This window comes from Sorex araneus, chromosome 3 (genome assembly GCF_027595985.1).
Source record: "Sorex araneus isolate mSorAra2 chromosome 3, mSorAra2.pri, whole genome shotgun sequence".
Classification (NCBI taxonomy): Eukaryota; Metazoa; Chordata; class Mammalia; order Eulipotyphla; family Soricidae; genus Sorex; species Sorex araneus.
This window is the reverse complement of record NC_073304.1, coordinates 95902212-95926305: the sequence shown is the minus strand read 5'-3', so window position 1 is coordinate 95926305 and position 24094 is coordinate 95902212. Positions and strand designations below refer to the sequence as shown.

General features: G+C 43.4%; 1 protein-coding gene and 1 non-coding gene across 4 annotated transcripts in view; one reads left to right on the top strand and one right to left on the bottom strand.

The window, feature by feature from the left end:
- Window positions 1-24094, top strand: part of DMXL2 (Dmx like 2) — a 134794-nt gene that overhangs the window by 38566 nt on the left and 72134 nt on the right. For 2 of the 3 annotated variants that reach the window (XM_055129849.1, XM_055129848.1), the window contains exons 7-9: window positions 18287-18465; window positions 21664-21847; window positions 22954-23128. In XM_055129849.1, the coding sequence (XP_054985824.1) occupies window positions 18287-18465; window positions 21664-21847; window positions 22954-23128 (538 nt within the window). Of the gene's footprint in view, window positions 1-18286; window positions 18466-21663; window positions 21848-22953; window positions 23129-23628; window positions 23650-24094 lie in introns of those variants that run through there. The other variant, XM_055129850.1, reaches the window with a different exon arrangement.
- Window positions 15007-15212, bottom strand: LOC129403746 (small nucleolar RNA U3). The gene has a single exon (XR_008629424.1). It is a non-coding gene; the product is annotated as a small nucleolar RNA U3 (small nucleolar RNA).

The following is a 24094-nucleotide window of genomic DNA, read 5'->3' as shown; positions in this document are numbered from 1 at the left end:
CTGGACTCTGCTTGTGCCAGAGATATTCTGTAGAACTATCTCTCTGGCACTTAAATTTAATTATGATTTATGATCAATAGATGTATCATTTGTATACTTAGTGTACATATGCAAATGCTCATGCTTGCATAAGAATTTCCTGAGTGAGCGAGGAGTAGCCCCAAGAACAGAGCCAGGAGTAGTCCCTGAGTATTGCTGGGTGTGGGCCCTGCTCCCCCAAAATCAAATTCTTGAGTGAAAAGGGATCACAAGAGGAAAAAGTTTAATAAACTGTGCTTTAGTGGATGCCCCAGCCCCTTGTACCTGGGATGGACCTGTTTCACTGCAGAAGTGTTCCACATTTTACATCACTTTTTGTTTCTTGCAAAAAAAATAATTGTCCCTGCATTAAGAAATAATTAAGTGGTGGATTATGCAATAAAATAATGGCACGCATGTCCCCTTCCTTTCTTGACATATTTGGGTATGTCAGTATCTGTTGTTGAGGGGATTAATATGGTATAAAATGCTGTTAGCAGAGAGATTACTGTGGAGTGAATAGTTACATTGTTTTGCTATTTGCCAAGTTTTCTGTGTACCTGAGTCATACCCCCAGGCCTATGACAGGCCTGGAATTTCTCGAAGCGTGAACAAAATAGAGGTGGTGGCCGAGAAGTGCGTGCTCTTCTTTGCTCCAGTTTCCTAAGGTGCCCTTGGGTCCGAAATAGCAGAGCCCTCACTTTGGAATATTCTTTTATTATCTTCAGAAGACTCTCTGTGCCTCTCTCCTCTGTGGATGCCCCGGTTCTCAGCATGGTGGATGTCCCTCCGATTTTGATGGCGGACCCGCTAGTAGGTCCTGGACAGAGAGGAATGGGCAGGTGGGGGTGGGGGAAGCATCTCGAAGGCCTTGCAAATCTGAATAGTGGTTTCTTCTTCTTTGATGCTTGCTTTGGCTGGTCACAGGATAAAAATGATTTCCCCTCAGGATTTTGGAAGTTATGGCTTTTAGTGTTGCTTTTTTTGAGGATAGTGTTTTTGTGGCCTCATTCTCCCCATTGCCAGCTCTATTGGGTTAAAGACTCTTTCCTTTCAGAGCTTTGCCTGACAAGTGAAAGCCCCTGAGTCCAGTCCCTGGGGCCTCTGATGCCACTGTGTTTGGGCCCTATTAAAAAATTTTTTTTTTCTTTTTAAATTAACCCACTGGTCAAGGCGTTTGCTTTGCATGTGGCCAACCCAGGTTCAATTCCCCCGTCCCTCTCAGAGAGCCCGGCAAGCTACCAAGAGTATTCTGCCCACATGGCAGAGCCTGGCAAGCTATCTATGGCATATTTGATATGCCAAAAACGGTAACAAGTCTCACGGATGGAGATGTTACTGGTGCCCGCTCGAGCAAATTGATGAACAATGGGACAACAGTGCTGCGACAGTGCAGTGCTAAATTAGCAAAAGAACTTTCCCTTTATCCTGGTGCTGTGAACTTCTGTGGTGAGTTTGTGAAATGGGTTGGTCATCTCTCCATCTTCCAGCATTTATCTCTTTTTAATTTTTTAATTTATTTTTATTTTTTTGCTTTTGGGGTCATACCTGGCAATGCTCAGGGATTACTCTCGGCTCTACACTCAGAAATCATTCCTGACAGTGCTTGGGGGGCCCTATGGGATGCCGGGGATTGAACCTAGGTTAGCTACATGCAAGGCAAACACCCTACCCACTGTACTATTGCTCCAATCCCTATCTCTCTTAAAAAAAAAATTATTTACTTTTTTTTTTTTTTTTGGTGGCAATGCTCAGGGGTTACTCCTGGCTCTACATTCAAAAGTCACTTCGGGTGGTGCTCAGGGGACCATGTGGGGTGCCAGGGATTAAACTTGGTTGGCCACGTGCAAAGGTAGCATCTGAACCACTGTGATACCACTCTGGTCCCCAACATTTATCTCTAAGGAATAAAGGTACTTGTGTGTCCAGGCAGTGAGTTGGGCCTACTGCCTGAAAACTCATGCTCTTCATTTCAGGGAAGTTGTTTATTGAAAAATATTTTTTCAATATTTTAATTTTCAGCACTTTGATATTGATAGGTTTCAGGCATACAGTGTTCCAACACCCCTACAAGAGGCTCCCTCCCATCCCTCAACCCACTGCCCCCAGAAATTATTACTTCATGCTATTTTTTTGTTGTTGTTATTTCTTTTTTTCATTTTAGATAGCACAGCAGGTAGGGTGTTTGCTTTGCATGCAGCCGACCTGGGTTTGATTCCTCTGTCACTCTCACAGAGCCTGGCAAGCTACCAAGAGTATCCTGCCTGCACGGTGGAACCTGGCAAGCTACCCGTGGCATATTCGATATGCCAAAAACAGTAACAACAAGTCTCACAATGGAGACTTACTGGTGCCCGCTCTAGCAAACCGATGAACAATCTGACAACAATGCTACAGACAGTGAACTCTTTCTGGATATCTGTTGTTCATATATAGATCCTTCTATATAGATTTCTTACTTTTTCCCCCTCCTTTTCCTATTAACTAGCAACTCATCTTTACATTCTGGGGAAATTTTTGGCTTTAACTTTGAAGCAATCTTTCTTGCAATCACATTCCAACCTTTTGATAGTGTTCGCCCCTCATATTCTGAGTGCTCCTTTTCAAATGAAAAATAATACTTTGTAAGTAAAAAATAAAAAAAATACGTTTTATAAAATATAATAACAAATACAGAGGCATTCACTACCCAGTTTGAGACCAATACCAATACTTTTACTTATAAAGTAAAAGCTCATAATCTGATCTCTCCGTTCCTTCCCTCCCTTCCCCCTCCCTTCCCCTCTCCTTTCTTTCCTTCCCATCCCTGGCAGTGCTCAGGGCATACTCCTGGCTCTGTCAGTGTTTGGGACACCATATGCAGTATGGGGGGTTGACCTGGGGCTACATGAAAGACAAATGCCTCAACCCCTATGTGTTGTCTTTGACCTTAATTTTGTTTTCTTGTCTTCATGCTTGCCTCTTCTTTTGTCCTTTTACACAGCCAGAATCTTGAATTGTATGTTTTATTTCATCTTCGTTTAACAGTTTCACTCGTAAAAATTCCCAAGGAATGTATCATTTCATGAGATAAAATATTTTTAATAGTTTTTTTTGTTTCTGTAAAATTTATACTCTGTAGTCATTAAAGTATATCCACAGTAACAATTTCTGATAATCATCATTGTATGCCTTTTTTTATTGGTGAAGAAAATCCTGCACCATGACTCTGGCCTGTATTTCCTTCATTTTGCAGTTAGGAAATTATTCTTCCCCCCACCCTCACCACTCCCTGAAGTTTTTGGCAACTCTCCCCGACCCACAGCTGGCTGTGCCCAGGCCTTACTCCTGTCTCTGCACTCAGGTATCAGTATGGGTGGGCTCAGGGGACCATAACGGATGCTGGGGAAGCAATCCCAAGCTGATGTCCTGCAAAGCAAGTGCCTTATCTCTCTGGCTCCCCATTGTGTCCATTTTAATGAATACACTTGGTAACAATTTACTTTTTAAAATTATATTTAAGACTGGGAATGTATCTCAGCAATAAAGCATTTGCCTTGCATCTGGAGGTCCTGGGTGGATCCTCAGCATGACAAAAACAACAACAACAAAAATAAAACAAATAAAAATCACACATTATTTTCTATAAAGGTAGCTCAAATACTAGAGCACACACTTAGCACATGTGAGGCCCTGCGTTTGATTCCCAGCGTTAGATGGCACCTCTGGGAGTGGCGTCAGGCCCCTGAGCATTTCTGTGTGAGTCCCCTGTAAATGAAAAATAAATAAATAAATAAATAAATCATTGTATCACTGTCATCCCATTGATCTTCGAGTTGCTCGAGCGGGAGCCAGTAATGTCTCCATTCGTCCTAGCCCTGAGATTTTTTTTTTATTTATTTTTTTATTTTAAATTTATTTATTTTTAATTAGAGAATCACCGTGAGGGTACAGTTACAGATTTATACACTTTTGTGCTTATACTTCCCTCATACAAAGTTTGGGAACCCATCCCTTCACCAGTGCCCATTCTCCACCACCCGTAAACCCAGTGTCTCTCCCACCCTCCCCAATCCCATCTCCCCCCCACCCCACCCTGCCACTGTGGCAAGGCATTCCCTTCTGTTTTCTCTCTCTAATTAGCTGTTGTGGTTTGCAATAAAGGTGTTGAGTGGCCGCTGTGCTCAGTCTCTAGCCCTCATTCAGCCCGCAACTCCCTTCCCCCACATGGCCTTCGACTACAATGTAGTTGGTGATCGCTTCTCTGAGTTGACCTTTCCCCGGAACGTGAGGCCAGCCTCGAAGCCATGGAGTCAACCTCCTGGTACTTATTTCTACAGTTCTTGGGTGTTAGTCTCCCACTCTGTTATTCTATATACCATAGATGAGTGCAATCTTTCTATGTCTGTCTCTCTCTTTCTGACTCATTTCACTCAGCATGAAACTTTTCATGCCCATCCACTTGACTACAAAATTCTTGACCTCCTTTTTTCTAACAGCTGCATAGTATTCCATTGTATAGATGTACCAAAGTTTCCTCAACCAGTCATCCGTTCTGGGGCATTCGGGTTTTTTCCAGATTTTGGCTATTGTAAACAGTGCTGCGATGAACATACATGTGCAGATGTTGTTTCGATTGTACTTTTTTGCCTCTCTGGGATATATTCCCAGCAGTGGTATTGCTGGGTCAAATGGGAATTCAATATCTAATTTTTTGAGAGTCGTCCAAATTGTTTTCCAGAAGGATAGCCCTGAGATTTTTAAGCTTCTCTTGACTTGTCCTTCCCAACGGTGCCACATTGGAGGCTCTTTCAGGTCAGGGGAATGAGACCCATCACTGTTACTGTCTTTGGCATATCGAATACGCCATGGGGAGCTTTCCAGGTTCCGCCAAAATAAATAAATAAATAAATACATACATACATGGAAATTGCAAGTTGTGGGCTAGCTCGGTGGTAGAGTACATGCTTTGCTTGTATGAGAGCTGGCTTGATCCCTAGCACCCTCCCCCGAGCCCTAAATCATGAGTCAAAGTTGAATTGTATTTAATTATTGAATAGGGATGAAGATTTTCCTGTAATGCTTTGTAAGGCAAGGGCATGTTTTCCAAGAACAGCACCTGAGGCTTTTTGAGTTCATCTCTAGTTGCAGATTGTGCCAGTGTTCTGTGGCTGTGTAACAACGTGGCAAAGAGGCGGTTACTCAACCGCCTCTGAGTTCCTGGACAGGAAGATAGCAGTCACGTGCAGTTTAGGAGCGGGTCTCATGAGCAACTGCACAGTGGTGAGGAGTGGAATATATTTTGAGTCATCTGCACCAACTTCCATATAATAACAAAAAACTTGTTATTTCCGGAAAAGTCACATGAACTATTACTGCTGCTAATAACTATTTTGCTTACGTTGTTTACAGTCATTCATAATGGAAAATTTGCATTTTCTCTCCCTCACTCTCCATATTTTTTGAAAAAAAGTTTCTAGGTTATATCTGGTGGTACTCAGGGCTTACTTCTGGCTCTGTGCTTGGGGATTCTCCTGGCTGTGCTCAGGGGACCATATGCGGTGCCAGGGATCAAACTTGGGTCTCCTGTGTGCAAGGCAAGCCCACTACCTCCTGTACTATTACTCTGCATTGCCTTCATTTTGTAGTTAGGAAACTGTTCTTCCCCCCCCCTCATCTTACCCCCTGAAGTATTTGGCAACTTTGGGTTTTCTGACAAACAGACCTTGTGGTGGGGGTTTAAGTAAAATAATGAGGATGGAGAGTGATCTCAGAGAAACTGGGTTGGGGGCAGGGAAATAAAGGCCCTAGATAGGTGTTACCGTAAGGCTGATTGATAGGCTTGGGTTTGTGGGGTAACTCTTGGAGCCACATTCACACAATGGCACCCTCGTCACATCTGTTCTTCACAAACACTGGTCATTGGCTGAGGAACTGCTCAGGGCAAAACTTGAGTCTTCAGCCCACACAGAATCTCCTAGAAAAACCAGGCACACAGACACTGTCCATTGGATCTACCCACTGAAGCGTGGATACATGTGATGCATCAAAAATACCATCTGTTTGTCCTTCTGTTATTTGGGTTTTTTTGTTTTGTTTTGTTTTCTGGGTCATGCCCGGCGATGCACAGGGGTTACTCCTGGCTCTGCATTCAGGAATTACTCCTGGTGGTGCTCGGGGGACCATGTGGGATGCTGGGAATCGAACCTGGGTTGGCCGCTTCCAAGACAAACACCCTACCCGCTGTGCTATCACTCCAGCCCCGAGTGCTTCTGTTATTTGGGCCACCCAAATAGTTCTGGGGGCCTAGGAGTGGTTCAAAGCTAGGCCTGGGGAGGTGGTGCTGCTCTACGCGTGAGGGGCCACCCCCAGTCTGCTTAGTGGCCTCCTGTGTTGGGCAGATCATAGGGTGCTTGGGTGTGAACTCAGGTCCAAGGGTTTTGCATGGACCCCTAACTTTTAAGCAGCTTCCCCCAGCCCCTCAGAAGTATCTTTTATGTCTTGAGACTCTCTCCTTTGGTCCTTGGGTCAGAGGATCTCAGGTAAAGGAAGAACCATGCTATAGAATTTTGCACTAGATATAACCTAGAAACTTTCTTGTCTGCCCCAGTTAGGTCTGAATATAGGTGGAATAGTTCTTACATACAGTTTGAGAAAGAGATCAAGTTTCTTTTTAATCCTGTATGCGTGCCTGGTTGTCAAGCACTGTTGATCGAGATACCTCTTTCTACCCTCTGCCGTTTGCTTTTTTGGTTCATTTTTGCACCATATCCGGCAATGCTGGAGCGATAGCACAGTGGGTAAGGCGTTTGTCTTGCACGCAGCCGACCCAGGTTCAATCCCTCTGCTCCTCTCGGAGAGTCTGGCAAGCTACCAAGAGTATCCCGCTCGCACAGCAGAGCCTGGCAAGTTCCCTGTGGCATATTTGATGTGCCAAAAACAGTAACAACAAGTCTCACAATGGAGATGTTACTGGTGCCCGCTCCAGCAAATCGATGAACAACAGGAGAACAGTGCTAGTGCTACCCGGCAGTGCTCAGGGTTACTCCTGGCTCTGAACTCAGGAATCACTTCTGCACTCCTGATGGTGCTTGGGGGCCATATGGGATGCCAGGGATTGAATTTAGGTTGGCTTTGTGCACGGCAGGGACCCTACCTGCTTTACTATCTCTCCAGCCCCTCTTAAATATTTCCTGATGGTGATTAGGACTGTGAGTTTTCTTTGGTGGACTTTTTCTTCCACTCAGAGACCCTTTACTCTTCAATAGGCGTATCTCGATTTATTGCTTTTATTTAGGGGTTTTCTTAGCAGTTTTATTGGCATTTGCGGGTGCCTCTGTCCTGACATCCTACCTTGTGTGAACTCTCTTGTGGTTTCTGTGTAACTTCTAGAACAGGAGCTTTTTGCCACTCACTGATTATTGGGAGATTCCCTATGAACATCTACTCACCCGTTCAGAATTTGTTATGAGGGTTTTTTTTTTTTTTTTTTTTTGGCTTCCTGACAATGCTCTAGGCTACTACTGGCTCAGTGCTGTTGGGGGAGGGGAATCGCTCCTGGAAGTGCTTGGGGGACCATATGCAGTGCCAGGGATCGAACCTGTGCGTCCTGCATGCAAAAGCATGTACTCCAGCTTATTTGGTGCTATTTCTCTTATGGCACAGTGGGTAAACTGCTTGCTTTGCATGCAGCTGACGCAGGTTCAATAACTGGCATCCCATATGGTTCCCTGACCGCCACCAGAAATGATTCCTGAGTGCAGAACCAGGAGTAACCCCTGAGCATCACCAGGTGTGTAACCTCCTTCCTCCCTCCTTATCACCCCTCTGTCTCCCACCTGCTGGCCAATTATTATTTCTCTAGTCTGTTTTTCTAGGAATTTTTTTACTTGCTTTTTGGGTTACACCCGGTGATGCACAGGGATTACTCCTGGCTTTGCACTCAGGAATTACTCCTGGCGGTGCTCAGGGGACCATATGGGATGCTGGGAATCAAACCCAAGTCGGCTCTGTGTGAGGCAAATGCTCTACCTGCTGTGCTATCGCGCCCTTTTCTAGGAATTTTTTTTTGTTTGTTTATTTTTGGACCAGGGCTTCCTCCTGGCTCTGCACTTTGGGTTCGTTCTTGGTGGTGCTCAGGGAACGACCGTATGGGGTGCCGGAAGCAAATATGAGTTGACTTCATGAAGGCAATCTCCTTATCCTCTGTACTATCTCTCTAGCCCTATATTTTTCTCAGAATTCTTTCCAATGGAGAGTCAAACAAGGATTTATTTTTCTTTTGACTTTTTTTTTTTTTAATTGAATCACTGTGAGATAGTTACAAGCTTTCATGTTTGGGTTACAGTCACACAATGATCAAACACCCATCCTTCCACTAGTGCACATTCCCCACCACCAGTATCCCCTGTATACCCCCTCTCTGACCAGGCTGTGCTGTCTAGCTCTGTCCATTCTTCATCCCACATTTGTGCATGTACTGTGGCCAGCCTGTGTGCTGCTGTGGGTGCCGTCTGTGCTTTGCTATGGAGCCAGTTCTGCCAGTGTGTGGCAGACCCCCTTTGTCCTTGCTCACTCAGGGCCTCTTTATTGCAGTTTTCTCCTCTTGGTTTTCCCTTCTTCACTGACTCATCACATTTGCGTGGAATGAATTGGTGGTTTGTGGCCTCCCCACTGAAAGTTCCACTGTGGTGGCATTTGGAGATGGGGCCTTGGGGAGGTGCTGAGGTTTCATTGGTGTCCAGAGGTTGGGGCCTCATGATGGGAGGGCTTCCCTTAGCAGAACAGACACTGGAGAGCTGCCCCCCCTTCGTCCCACCTGGAGACAAGCAAGGAGGTGGCTGTTTGCAAGTTCGTAAGAGAGTTCTCTCCTGAACGAACCATGCAGAGCCCTGAGCTCACATTTCCAGCTCCAGGATGAGGGGAAAATGCATTTCCAAGGCAATTGTTCATAGTTTTTGTCCCCTCCTTTCAGTTTAGTTGTGGCCACCAGGGATTGCCGATTTGTGTGAGGTATGTGTACTCAGTCACAGTACCCAATGGGCGGCTTGTGCTGCTATTGTGCTGCTGTAGCCAAGTTTGGTTGTGGTGCTTGCTGCAGTGCTCCAGTGGCGTGTGCCAAGGACCGTCCCCCTGGCCACGGTGCTCACCTTTTGCTGCAGGGCTTGCTGGGATGGGCGTGGAGGGTGGGGTTGCAGCCTTCATTCCCTGCTGGTGGTGTAGACAAAATGATTTGTGGCTCTGGGGATCACAGACTGCACAGCTGCCAGGCACAAGTTCCAGAGTTGTTGGTTCCATACTCAACTCACAGGACAGCACCAGGAATTGAACCCGGGTCCTTGTGTTTTTGAGGCAGGTATTGTAGTAGCTGTTGAGCTACCTCCCCGCCTCAAGGAAACTTATTTTTTTTTTTAAGTCATCCAGTCTCTCTGACCTCTTATCACGGCACTCCAGGCTCACAAATCCAGCCCAACGGTGTCAGACATGCTGTCAGGTGGCCCATTCCGAAACAGAAAAGCCACAATAACAAAAGTCTTTTCTTGACCTTCACTCCCAGCTTTGGCTATGTTTCTCTGCCTGATTTACAGCACCTTGAAGACAAGGTTGCTGTAGATTGTAGGTTTTCCTCATTTCCTGCTGTACCCACACAGCAGCAAGTCCACAGCTAGTTCGTTACTGAAGCTTGTGGTTGGCTCTTTCCTAACCGATGGACAGGATGTAATATAGCTGCTTCTCACGCCCACCCTCAACCCTTTTTCCAGTGTACTTCCGGGACATAGAACACTCTTGGATTTCTTTCAACTTTTTTGCTTGCCGTCTTTCAATTAGCTTGTTATCACCATGTCTCCCCTGCTTTGTTCTTTTAATTGTCTTAACATAGTTTATAATAGTGTTTATGTTTTTAGTTATACACAACTATAATAGAGGTAACGTAGTTTCTAATAGTTAGATATAACTATAATAAAAGTAACATAGTTTATAATAGTGTTAGCGTTTATGCTTTAGGCATTCAAAGTCTCGCTGTGCCACCCCAGTGTCAATGTCCCTGCTTTCCTCCGTTCCTGGTTCCTGTCCCTTCTTGTCCTCTTCCTTCGTTCTTGCCACCTCCTACTTGGTAAACTCAGTTCTATTGACAAGAGTTTAAGAGTTTGTTTCCATTGGCCACATCTATCCCCTGGCTCTCATTCTCTGTTTACCACAGATGAGTGAGATAGGTCATCTGATATTTGTCTTTCTCCTCTGATTTACTTTGGCCTCACACACTTCCATCCATATTACAGCAAAATGAGAGATTAAAAAAAAAACCAAACCTGGGGCAGGTTCAGAGCAAGAATACAGTGTGGAGGGCACTTACCTTGCATGCTGCCAAACTGGGGTTCAATCCCTGATACTTTATATTGTCAATAAACTTTATATTGTCCCCTGAACCTCCTGCCAGGTGTGATCTCAGAGCCCAGAGCCAGGAGTGCACTGCCAGGTGTGACCCCCCAACCTCTTACCCTCCCTGCAAAAAAAGTATTAGGTGCTTTGACTTACACTGTTGTTAATGATGGTTTCGTGCATACATATTTGAATAACTCACCCACCACCAAAGTGGTCACTTTCCTCCCTGAAGACCCCAAGGGTTCCTTCCTTTCATCCACTTTTCCCCCAATCTAGGTTCAGTTCTCTTGCCTTTGGCGAGCAAAGTGCAAGGTTTCATTTTTTCTCCTTATAACTCATGGACTTTTCATTACACAAACACACACATATTCCATAATTTCCTACCTACTTATTTTTCATGTGTTGAATCCAGATCTTAGCTGTTGTAAATAGTGTTGATTGTAAACCTTGGGAGAATAGTCTGTATTTAAAAAGCTAGAAACACACTAGTCACAGTAGCCAGAATCTGGAAACATCCTGAATGCCCAAGAACAGATGACTGGATAAAGAAACCATAGTGCATCTACACAATGGAATGCTATGCAGCTGTTAGGATAAAATTAAATCATGAAACTTGCTTATAAATGGATGGGCATGGAGAGTATCATGCTGAGTGAAATGAGTCAGAAGGAGAGGGTTGGATATAGAATGATTTTTTTTCTTTTTGGGTCACACCCCAACGATGACATCCAAGTCAGCTGTGTGGAGTGTTCACACCAACATGGAAGGGTAAGGGATTGGGTTTCTTTATTAAACACCATCTTCAAATGTATTGAGCAGTGCCATAAAATTGAAATCTTTCTAGACAAGTCCTTGCTGGGGCTGGAATGATAATACAATGGATAGGGTGTTTGCCTTGCACACGGCCGACCCAGATTCGATTCCCAGCATCCCATATGGTCCCTTGAATATCGCCAGGAGTAATTCCTGGGTACAGAGCCAGGAGCAACCCCTGAGGATCGCTGGGTGTGACCCCAAAAGAACAACACAACAAAATAAAATAGACAGGCCTTGAATTTCTTCAAGGTGAATAAATTAAATAATTTATTTTTAATAAATTCTTTATTATTCAAGAAATTGCCATGAATTTCTTTAATAACAACTTGCTCAGATGGCTATTGACTGAAGTGGGTAACAGGTTATTGGCAAATTTTTTTGTTTTTTTTTTTTTGCCTTTTGGGTCATACCTGGTGATGCACAGGGGGTGCTCCTGGCTCTGCACTCAGGAATTACTCCTAGCGGTGCTCAGGGGACCATATGGGATTTTGGGAATCGAACCTGGGTCAGCCGTGTGCAAGGCAAACGCCCTACCCACTGTGCTATCGCTCCAGCCCCCGGATATAGAATGATTTATATAGCATTTATATAGCATTCATTTGTGGGATATAAAAAAATAGTATGAGACTAATATCCAAGGCCAGGGAAAACAGGGGCCAGGAGGACTGGTCAGTGGTTGGAGCTTGCCACGAGAGTTTTTAGGGGGAGGGGTGAAGAGCAGGTAGGATAATGGGACCAGTATGACAGTACTTGTTGGAAATGATGATTTTGGACAGGAACTGAGCATTGAAAATGGTAAAGGGATATACTGATAACCTTTCAGTATCTGTATTGCAGACCACAATGCCCAAAAGGAGACACACACACACACACGCGCGCGCGCGCGCACGCACACACACACACACACACACACACAGATACAGAAGGAGACAGAGAGAGATAAAAGAAAAGTGCCTGCCATAGAGGACACTGGTGGTAGGAAATGTGCCAAGGTGAATGTACAATGGGTGTCGGGACATGTGTGACTGGAACCCACTCACGAACAACTTTGTAACTGTATATCTCACTGTGATTCAAATAAAAAATTCAATTAGAAATATAAAGCAAACAAAAGTCTGAAAACAAATCAGGGCTGATGGGACTGTGTTGAAAAGGGTGTCATCATTCACTATTGAATGTGAACTGGTTTAGCCTGTAGAGAAATAGCTTGGAGCATTCTCAAAGAATTGAAAATAGAACTACATGTAACCCAGAAATTTATTTACCTTTTGTATGTATTCCAAGAATAAAAAAAAAATGACAAATCCACTAACTCAAAAAGATAGATGGACAACCATATTCACTTCAAGATATAAAAGATACATGCACACCTGTGTTCACTGCAAGACTGTATTACAGCTGACACCAGACTCAAACTGGCCTGGGCAGCCATCTGTGTGCCCATCACGTGGGACCCTGAGGCCATACTTTTATTTTATTTGTTTGCTTTTTGGGTCACACCAGCAATGCACAGGGGTTACTCCTGACTCATGCACTCAGGAATTACTCCTGGCGGTGCTTGGGGGACCATATGGAATTCTGGGAATCGAACCCAGGTCGGCCGCATGCAAGGCAAATGCCCTACCCACTGTGCTATCGCTCCAGCCCCTGAGGTCATCATTTTGACCTGCCTTGGCTCTGGGCAAATATTCAAGTGTTGGGTTAGAGAGATAGTACAGTGGGTAGGGTGCTTGCCTTGCATACCACCAGTCCAGGTTAGATCCCCGGCATCCCATATGGTCTCCTGGAAAATCCCAACAATAATGTCTGTGCATCGCTGGGTGTGACCCAAAACCAAAATTAAAAAAACAAAAATTCCCCCACCCCCCACCCCCCACCAAGTTCCAGTATTCGAGTGTTCATACTGAAAACGGGCACAGCAGGCATGGGAGGGCTTGCTGGTGCTATTTTTGTTCTCTGAAGATCTGAAGATCTTTCTAGTTCCAGGCTTTCATTCCCGCTGCTGGGATTGGCCGAGTGAGGGGGGTGGAGGAGGAGCTGGTGTTGTCTGGCCCTGCCAAGCGGATGTCACTCAGCCTGCCGCAGCTCTGCACTTGGTTTGGCGGGGTAGAACTTGCCCTCGGCTGTTCCTTGTTCTAGAGGGATCAGAACTCTGCCACTTGCCTCTGAGGTGTGTCCTGGCAGAAGTGCTTGCCCAGTAGAGCTGTTGCCTCCTAAACAGGCTTTGCCAGAGTAGAGTAGAATTTGGGGTGCAGGCCTTCAGCTTGCTCTCCCTTTCCCTGTGCCGTCCTCCCCACCCCCAAGCCTGTGGCCCCCTCATGTTCCTGAGGGTTCAGGTGGTTCTTCTCTTGGAGAGGGTGGCTGGATTCTCCAGGGGATCCTTACTGGATTTTGCATGTGCGTGCACACACACACACACACACACAGAACACACACATGCATGCACACATAAACACACACATTTAGGTATTTGGGGATGGGGTCATACCTAACAATAAGATCGGGTGTACTTTTTATCACAAAACTAGTAAAATGAATTTAAAATTTTAACAACCTTTCTTACAAGGCTTGAAGACTTCTGATTAGCATAGTCACATCATGAGAAGTCTCCAAACACCCCCTTCCAAATATTAACTTTGTTTCTCTGTAGTGTATTTTGGGGGAAAATAATTTGGCATTTTACTTGAAATCAGCAAACTAGCAAATGTTTAGCAAATGTATATGTATATATGCATATGTAAAATGACATATTTTTGAATGTCACCATTTGTCCTCCTGGGGTTTGCTCCAGTCAGTGCTCAGAAAGACATGTGGGTCACACCCTGGGCTTGTGCTCTTGCCCTTTGGGGTATCTTCCCAGCCCTCTGCTAGACAGTTGGTAATAAAGAGTTCTGGCCTCAGGGTTCTTAAATTCTAGTGAACAAAGACAAAATACTATGTGTTAATAAGTGCTACCTAGGAAATGAAGATGGGATGACGTGGCAGTGTTGGTGTCTCTTCGTGTGGGTGATCTGTAAAGAAAACTTTTGTGTTTTCTAGGGAAATCAGTTTTAACTGAGAGCTGAATAGTAGGAAGGAGACAGTGGTGAAGTTCAGAGGAAAGAGTAATTTTGGCCAAGGAACCCCAAGTACCGAGACTCTGGGCTAGGAATTGGTGGGGCTTGCAGAAAGATGGAGAGTAGAGGCCAGGTGAGAGTTTGAGGTACACGCAAGTTAATATACCAGGTAGTACAATCTGGCGGGAAGTCCCCCCGAGAGATCGAATTTTGGAGTTGTCAAAAGATGGTGTCTTAAACTAAGGGCCGTGGTGAAGCCAGCTGGAGGCAAAAATGTGTGGCAGAAGAGATCGAGGCTTACAACAAAAGAACAGAGGTGGAAATAGAAAAGATGGAGAAGCCTTCAAAGTAAACCGGGATACTGCGATGCTTGAGAAGTCAGTCGGATGAAGGGTTGGGTGAAGAGAATTCATGGAGGAGGAAGTACTTAACTGGGACATGTACAAACAGTGAAACCGTGTGGACATATGTGTAAAAAGGAAGAGTCCACTTGTGCATACATTATAATAAACATGTAGAATCCTAGGATCCTAGCTGTCTTAAGAGCTTACACAAAAAAGCAGTGACTGGTCAGTGCCTGCACATAACTGCTAGTATCTTGTCTGTTGACCTGCAGGGCAGTGGGGATTTGAACTGGTGCTTGCAAGGCAGGTGCTCTAAGCTGGCATTCTTCTGCCTTTTTACACCTGTGGACCATGCCTGTCCTGCATGTAGGTGCACAGACTGGCATTTATGATCAAGGTGACTTACCAGGACCACTTAGCTGGCATCCTCTCCCTCTCCCTCTTCCAAAGAAAGAGAAGAACGATTACCAGTGGTAAAAGGCAGTTGCAGAAGCTACACCTAGTACCACCTTCGTGCTCAGGAGAGGATGCTCTGATTCTTCAAGGTTTCAGGTGCTCCACTGGAAAAACTTCTCTAGTAGCATGCTATAGGAATGATCCCTGAAAGTGTAGTCTTTGACAGGCATTCTTTAATGGTTGAGGCCACAACCTGCTGTTCTAAGCCACCACACACTTCTTCTGTGTCCTAGGGCCATTTTTCTGCAGTCGCTGTGGGCTAATCATTACCCCTGGTTCACTGCAGAACAATTCTGATTGTATGTCAGAAGTAGTCTGAAAACAATTATTGAGTTTACTCAGTGATGTTTGGCTTTTTAATCAATCTGGATCAGATCATGGTCAAATGTTTTTTTGTGTGCTTTTTTTTTTTGAGGGGCCACACTTGGCAGTGCTCAGGGATTACTCCTGGCTGTGTGCTTAGAAATCACTCCTAGTGTGCTTGGAGGGCCATATGGGATACCAGAGATCGGACTTGGGTTTGAATGTGTGCAAAGCAAACTCCCTACCTGCTGTACTGTTGCTCTAGCCCCAGATCATGATCAAATGTCATAACATCATTGGTTCTTTTGAGATAAATTGAACACATGTAATTGGATTGAATCAAGAGTGGTCTATTGATAGAAATTACGGAATGTCCATTTCTCCCTTCAAGAGACACATGAGCCACCAAATTACATACAAAACAAAGAATACATTTTCTCTATATGTTCATAATGTTTCTGATCATCTCTCTTTGCTTACCTGATGGGTGAATCGTGACACTATTTATGAATTACTTTTTGACAAGGTCACAATTAGTACCTAAACTATTAATTATCCATGTGAGATGATAAATATTCATTGAATATTTTTGTAGCATCTGAACCTTATTATGTATGGAAAGGTGCCTTTGTGTTTCAAACAAAAATAAAGTAACTAAAAGCACATCCTGTTAAATGGGACAGCTAGATTTTGTGCTCCTTAGAGTTGGTACTGTTTGTATGTGCCAACATGCTTAATAGCTTCTTTGACTTTTTTATTATACTAAGCCATCGCAATTGACAACATTTTTTAAAATTGTATTCTAATTCTCTAATTTCTTTATATTCAGTGCTAAGAACTGTTTTATAATTTTTGTGGAAACTATAACAGTGCCTTACTGTCAGTGCTCCTCTGCAGGTTAGTACAATGTCACGAAATGAAAAAAAGCTTATCTCCATGTGTTTTTAGAAGATACCACATCTAATTAAGATCCTTTTGGTAAAAAAGAACAGAAATTTAGCTTCGTTGTGTTGGCGTTCCCCCCGCCTTCTTCCATCTGCCTTGTTTCTGTTAATAAAGCCAGATTTTGTCTGACTCAAAGAAGCAGATGGTAACTGTGGGATCCATCACTAGAAGGTGTTGTGGGATTTAAATGCTGTTACCTTCAGGAGTTAATATATTAGGCAATTCATTGAGCACTTAAAAATAAGTGTGGTAAATTAAATTTTTCTTGAGTTAAACAAGTGTTTTAACTTTTTTTTTGGGGGGGGGGTTTGGGTCACACCCAGCGATGCACAGAGGTTACTCCTGGTTCACGCACTCAGGAATTATTCCTGGCGGTGCTCGGGGGACTATATGGGATGCCGGGAATCGAACCCAGGTCGGCTGCGTGCAAGGCAAATGCCCTATCTGCTGTGCTATTGCTCCAGCCCCACAAGTATTTTAACTTTTATTTACTTTTGGTTTGGTGTTTGTGCAGGGTTTTCTCCTGACTCTGCTTAGGGATCACTCGTGGTGGGCCTTGGGGGACCACATGGGATACTAGGGATTGAACCCGGGTCAGCTGTGTGCAAGGCAAGAATCCTGCCCACTATACTCACCCCACAAGAAAGCTGCTTTAGAGTACAAAATTGGGCTTTCCTAAGGGAAAGGATGAGAATTTTTGTGGAGGCTGATTTTGGCAGGAAGGGAAGGCAGAGGATAGAGAATGTTTCCACACGTGCTTTTGCTTTTCAGACTGCTGCTCTCTTCCGAGATTCAGTGTTTTGGATTTTAAAGAACTGGTTTATCAGATGTTTCCCTTCCCCACCCCACACTTTAATGGAAATGCCTATTATTAAAACAGTATGTGCTTATTAAAAAATGGCAGAGAAAATAAAATGTCCTGCTAATTAGCTTTAAAATTGGGGGTAAAAATCAGATTTCTGTATATAGTATGCAATCTGCCAGACTTTCTGATCCTTTCATGAAGCACACAGAAGTATAAATACAAGTACATAGACACTTTTATGAGAGCATATTTTAGTTTTGTGTGTGGAAAGTACCAGAAATTTAGTGCATGACCTCATACATATGAAGCATATGCTCTATCTGTGAGTTATATTCCTGGCCTTTTGATGGACTTCTTATTTCTTTTTTCCTTTTTTTTTTCCTTTCCGGGGTGGAGGAGTGAAATATTTTGCAGTGCTCAGGGCTTACTTCTGGCTCTTTCTCAGGCTCATGGACTCATATTTCTCAAGCCAATTTAGTTATTCTATCATGAATTATGGCTTTGTTATTGTTTTGTTTTGTTTTTGAGTCACACCCGGCAATGCTCAGGGGTTATTCCTGGCTCTGCACTCAGGAATTAATCCTTGCGGTGCTCAGGGGACCAAATGGGATGGTGGGGATCAAACCTAGGTCAGCCACATACAAGGGATATACCGTCCCTGCTGTACTGTCCTTTGGCCCATATATATGTATCATGAATTATGATGACAATATTTTATGCTATTCTTTTGTGGGGAGGGAGGTTTGGGCCACACCCAATGGTGCAGAGGAGCTACTCTTGTCTCCATGCTCAGGAGTGTCTCCTGGCAGTATTTGGGGGACCACATTTGGTGCTGGGGGATCAAGCCAGGGCCAGCATATCGTTAGTCCTCTTTTTTTTTTTTTTTGGTGGGTGGAGGGGGAAAAGGAACATACTATAGTATTGAGGCACTAGCCCAGGCTCATTGCTCCAGCAACTGACTCCAGCAGTACTCGGGGGGAACCATGTGGTACTGCGGATGGAACTTAGAACTTCTTCTTGCAAGTCCTGTGCTTGGGCCTTTGGAGCTTTCTCCCACCCTATAAGTGCTTTAGGTCACGTGCATTTTAAAATATGTGACTTAACTTCTAAACCTTTTTCGAGACACTGAAGTAATTGTGTATGTATACATTGAATTGATGTCGCCCTCTGTGTCTTTGCAGGACGACTGTCTTTTGAAAGTGTGGTATCCCATGACTGGTTGGAAGTCTTCGATCATACCTCAGGATCATCACGAAGTGAAAAAACGTCAGGCGGCCACCCAGTTCTCTTTTGTTTACTTGGCTCATCCGCGAGCTGTGACAGGCTTTTCATGGCGTAAGACTAGCAAGTATATGCCCAGGTTAGAGAGCCGCCTCGTGCGACTTCACCTTATGCTTACTATGTTCATAAAGACACTGAAAGCACAAGTCCCTTCAGTGCAGCCACGCGCTTGCAAAGGACCAGAGGTTCTGGGCCCAGCCACCTGCCTTCCGTTCATGCTGCTGTTTTCAGCCTTGGAAGCTTGTGATGCTATTTCTTACTTAAGCTCTGTGTGCCTCAGTTTTTCCTCTGTTGAACGAGAACATTGAGAGTTAGAGAGTCGTCAGACAAAAAAAGTATGAGTGTATGATTGCTTAGTATGTGAGTCCATAGTTTGCTTTATGTGCACGGGTAGATTAGCCAGAAATGTTAGTAGGAGCAGCAATAGTAGAAGATTCTAGAAAATGTTGGCAAGTTACATATTGATGGGGAAATAAAGCTATCAGTAATAAATACTGTGATAAAGGATGTCTTACCCAGAAATAAAGTGGCTGGGTTTTTCCTAGTGCTACCAATAGGACATTTTTAGTAGACTTTTAAATGTTTTTTTCTTTGTTAAAACTTTCCTTCAGAGTGTTCAGAAGTTTAAAGAAGGTACAAATCCACTCATGCAAATGGTTTCTATTTAAAACTTACAGTTTAGAAAAGGTTGCTTAAAAATATCTGCTAAGAATCTACTCATTCTTTGTTTTGTTTTGGGGTCAGACCCTGCTGTGTTCAGGGCTTACCTGGCTCTGCGCTCAGGGATCACTCCTGGCGGGGATCTGGGGATTGAACCTGGGTTGTCAGGTGCAAGGCAAGTGCCTTACCTGCTGTATTATCACTCCGGTCCCAAAAGTCTATTTATTAACTTTTTGGGGGTTGGGGGGAGTCACACCTTGAAATGCTCAAGGCTTATTCTGGCTCTGCACTCAGGAATCACTCCTGGTGGTGCTCAGGGGACCATGTAGAATTCTGGGACTCGAATCCAGGTCAGCTGCATGCAAGGCAAATGCTCTACCCACTGAACCTCATATTCTGAGGTTCCAGTTCGAGTCTATTCATTCCTGATGGAGGATTCTTGTGTCAACTAATTATATCTAAGAACTGTAGATACCTGATGGGAAGTAAAGTGCCCATAATGGAAGTATGCTATAAATGGCAACATGGAGAATTTACTCATTTTTTTGAGTCTAAATAAAAGGCTAATTATGCCTAAGTTATTGCATCTATGAAAATATTTCTAAAACACTTTGACTCAGATTTCATGTAAGTATTTTTTTTCAAAGGAAGAATAAAATCTTTTTGTTCTGTACTTGAGCCATCAGCTGCTATGACATTTTTACTTCTTTAAGTGGAAATTAACTTAAAGTTTGAAAGTATTATCTTCTTACCATGTTATTAATGGTGAGTTGTGTATGTATTGTAACTGTCATAGATTATGAGAAGAAAGATGCAAAATGACGTGACTGCCGCCTTGAGGCTCTTGGACATTTAATCATCTTTTCTTAGAGTTACTCTCAAGTTAGCATTAAGATCATTCTTGCTACTTGATTTTGTTGAGAAGATGTTAGTATTCACGCAGAGCCTTCAAGGAACATATTTGAACCTGGCATTCATTTATTTCCTTTGCCATGACCATTTCCTTGTTGTTGCGGTGTCCACAGTGATACCTGATATGATTTTAAGCTCTTTAGTTGACTCCTCTTTTTCTGTACAGTGCCATTTCTTTTTTATTTGTTAATTTTTATTTATTTATTTATTTTACTTTTTTGGGTCACACTCGGCAACACACAGGGGTTATTCCTGGCTCTGCACTTAGGAATTACCCCTGGCGGTGCTCAGGAGACCATATGGGATGCTGTGAATCAAACCCGGGTAGGCCGCATGCAAGGCATACGCCCTACCCGCTGTGCTATTGCGCCAGCCCTTGTATTTATTTTTTAAACTTTTTAATGGGATCACTGTGAGATTGACCATTACAAAGCTGTTCGCATTGAATTTCAGTCATACAGTGTTCCAACACCCATCCCCCCACCAGTGTACATTTTCCAGAACCAGTGTCCCCAGGTTCTCTCCCATCACTCCCCCCACCTACTGCCCACCCCCTGCCTGCCTCTATGGCAGGTATTTTTTTCTCTGTCTCTGTCTCTTTCTCCCCACCACCCCTTTGAGCATTGTGGTTTGCAGTATTGATATGAAAGGTTATCAAGAATACCCCTTACCTACTTTTACCCTCAGATCTTGTCCAGTGTGTCATTCCCAGCTATTATTGTCATTCTGGTCTCTTCTCTATCTTACCTACCCTCAGCCCCCCACGCACTTGTGATTAGTTTCAACCATTTCCCAGTCCTCCTAACCCCTGTATTTCCTGGCCATGGATATTATTCTTCTACAATATATATTTTTATGTGTTACAAAATGAATGCCGTCATTCTATATCTGTCCCTCTCCGACTCATTTCACTCAGCATGGTATTTTCCACATCTATCCATTTATAGGCAAATTTCATGACGTCATTTTTCCTGACAGCTGCATAGTATTCCATTGTGTACTGTGTCATTTGTAAAGCAATTAGTATAGAGACATCTCTAAAGCAGCTGGAAACGCACTGTTTACTAATCTAGCTTGGCTGTTCAAGACATAAGTAGAATTCTGGTGTCTGTCAGTTTATTGGGTTCTGTTTCATGCTACTTGCATGTGGTCTTTTTTTTTCCCTGTATTTTTTTAATTAAATGAGTCACATGTGGTTTTCTTTTCTAACAGTAGTTGAAAAGCATTTTTTTCTCCTTTTCCATTATCATCACTGAATATTCACATATGGTATGGGACAGCAGGCTAAGCACAGATATTTATGAATTCACTTGAAAAAACATTTACTCTAAGTTATTAGAGATAAGATATGCTGATGACATGGTTACTGTTCTGTGATCCCCACTTTAATGTGAGAAAATAAATGGTAATACAGAATTTAAAAATACAAAGTAGAATATGTACCATGGGCACAGATTGTAGAGGAAAAAAGGCCTGTGGTCTTTTATCCAGCCTGCTAGCTAATGGGTAGGAGCAGGTGAAAACTGGTGTTTGGTAAATAGTGCAAAATAGTGGATCCCTCTGATCAGGACAGGAGCAATGCATACAGATTTGCTACTTGTTGTGTACCAATCATCTTGACCCACGAACCAGACATGAGTAGCCTTTAATTTGCTGATGGCGGCGGTGCTCATAGTAGCTTTTGTTTCCTTCTCTTTGTCATTAGAGGTTCTGTCTGTAATGTGTTACTGACTTCATGCCATGATGGTGTCTGTCGGCTCTGGGCAGAAACCTTATTACCCGAAGACTGTCTTTTGGGTGAGCAGATTTGTGAGACCACCACTTCCAGCATTGCCGGCAACATTGCTCATCATGGAAAACACAAAGACAGAATACAGCATGCCCTTGAGGTACTCTCTCTCTCTCTCTCTCTCTTTCTCTCTCTCTTTCTCTCTCTCTCTCTCTCTCTCTCTCTCGCTCGCTCTCTCTCACTCTCTCGCTCTCTCGCTCTAGATGGTCAGTACATTTTGATTATTTATCTGGTAGACATTCATAAGTTAAGATGCAGAGATTGCACCTGGTACATGAAGTGATAAAAATAACAGTAAATAATTCTTTATCCCTATAAGACTACTTAATTTTAGGCCACTTAGAAACCATAGACAGAAATGGTCTCATACAGGCGGTCAGTCTAGGTAAATAAGTAATTTTAATTGTTGCCTCTTTTTTGGGGGAGGTACTTCCTCAGTGGTCCTCAGAGGCCCAGTTTTCTGTCTGGCTCCCCTGGACCCAGTGGTGTGGTGCATGCTCAGCATCAGCAACGTGGTGCTGCTTTGGGAAGTGGTACCCAGGGCTGGCTAGGGACAATCTTGACAGACTTCAGGGGGCTGACTATGTGGCATTGGGAGCAAACTTGGGGCCTCACACATGCCATACATGTGCTTCAGTTTTTTAAGCTGTAAAAAAAAAATCCCTGGCCCCAGTAATTATGATTCTTTAATTTGCATTTCAGATGTAGAAATATATAGTTGTCAGCATCTTTGGTTAAACAGTATAGGTCCTTGAAAATAAAAGGAAATTAGTATCAAGCCTGGTCTGGGCGTAGATTAAATTACAGAATATAAGGAAGTACAGTGAAGTAATTCCTTTTCATTACTGAGACCTTCCTGGGAAAACCAAGACTTTGGATGCTTTATCTATTGAAGCCTCTGTATAGTGATGTTATTAATAAATGATTAGCTCAAAATCCAAAATAATATTAGCAGGTGATCAGTATCCTACTAAAACATTAGTAATTAATTTAGGGCAACTGCTTTTTTTTGCCTCGAATCTCAAAATGTCTAGGAACTATGGAGACGATATCCAGGATTATCTTATTATAGCTAAGAAAGTGTTTTTTTTTTTAAAGTGGTCAAGTTTTGCAGAGAGAAGAATCAGAAAGCCTCAGTAATTAAAAGTGCTTTTGTGTTCATGAGATATTCCAGAATTGACTTCAGTAATTATTTTTCTATTTTAGACAATACACCATTTAAAAAATTTGAGAAAAGGACAAAGGAGGTCATCTGTTCTCGTGACTCACACTGACCTTCTGCCTGACCAGGGGCCCATGCATGAGGTCCAGAGGCACATTTCCCACCATGCAAATGCCTTGTGTCACTTCCACATTGCTGCAAGCATCAATCCTGCCACAGGTAAGGGCTCGCCAAGTGTCTCTTACAGACATGCCAGGGTAAGGGCAGCACAAAAGGAAGACTCCTGCTGTCTATAAGATTTGGATGTTAATATTCTACACTGTTGTATAGAATGCTTCCTCTTGGGATAGGAATATAAGGCACCATTTCTTAAATTGGACTATGTGATTTTTAGGGAATAGCTTCCAACAAGTACTTTGAGCACCTTTGTTTCTCTGGCCTGTGAGAAGTTTTCATCTAGATTATAAGTAAGAGTTCTGAGTAAATCAGAGCATCTGTTGAACCTGGAGCACTACTGATGTCTGGTTAAAGATATAATTTCCCTTTCTCTTATATTTTCATTAATATCCTTTTCAAAATTTTAATAACTTTAATGTGTTTTTGCAGGTTTTTAAGTCTATATCAGCATATTTTAGTTTCTACTTGCACAGTCTGTTGGTCCCACCCTAAGGAAAGATATTTTTACTCTTGATATTTTCTCTTACTCCTTTTCTTCCCATGGTGTGGAGAAGTGTTTTAAGGTGGGTTCTATGTGGCAAAAAAGTATATTTGAGTGAATTTTGTTTTCTTTCGGTATTAAAAACATAGGAGAAGACTAAATATTTTCAGATTTTTAGATCTACTTAGAGTAAATCCTAGTCAAGTGTGGCACTCACACTGATTCTGGTTGTAGTACTCACCGGGGGTCACTGTGGTGTTGGTTTGGGATAGCGCTTACCAAATGTGAGGGTGAATGCTTTGTGGGGTGGCGTTTATTGGGGTCACACACGTTAGCACGCTGCAGAGATCTTATACTGCTGTGGGATCAGGTCCAGAGCGCTGAGCTCCCGGAATCATTCTGTGGGTGCTTTTGGCAAGGCAAACGCCATACCCGCTGTGCTATTGCTCCAGTCCCTCTGTGGGTGCTATTGGGAATCAAACTTTAGGCCTCAGGCTTCCAGGCATGCTCTTTTGCTCTCTGTGCCT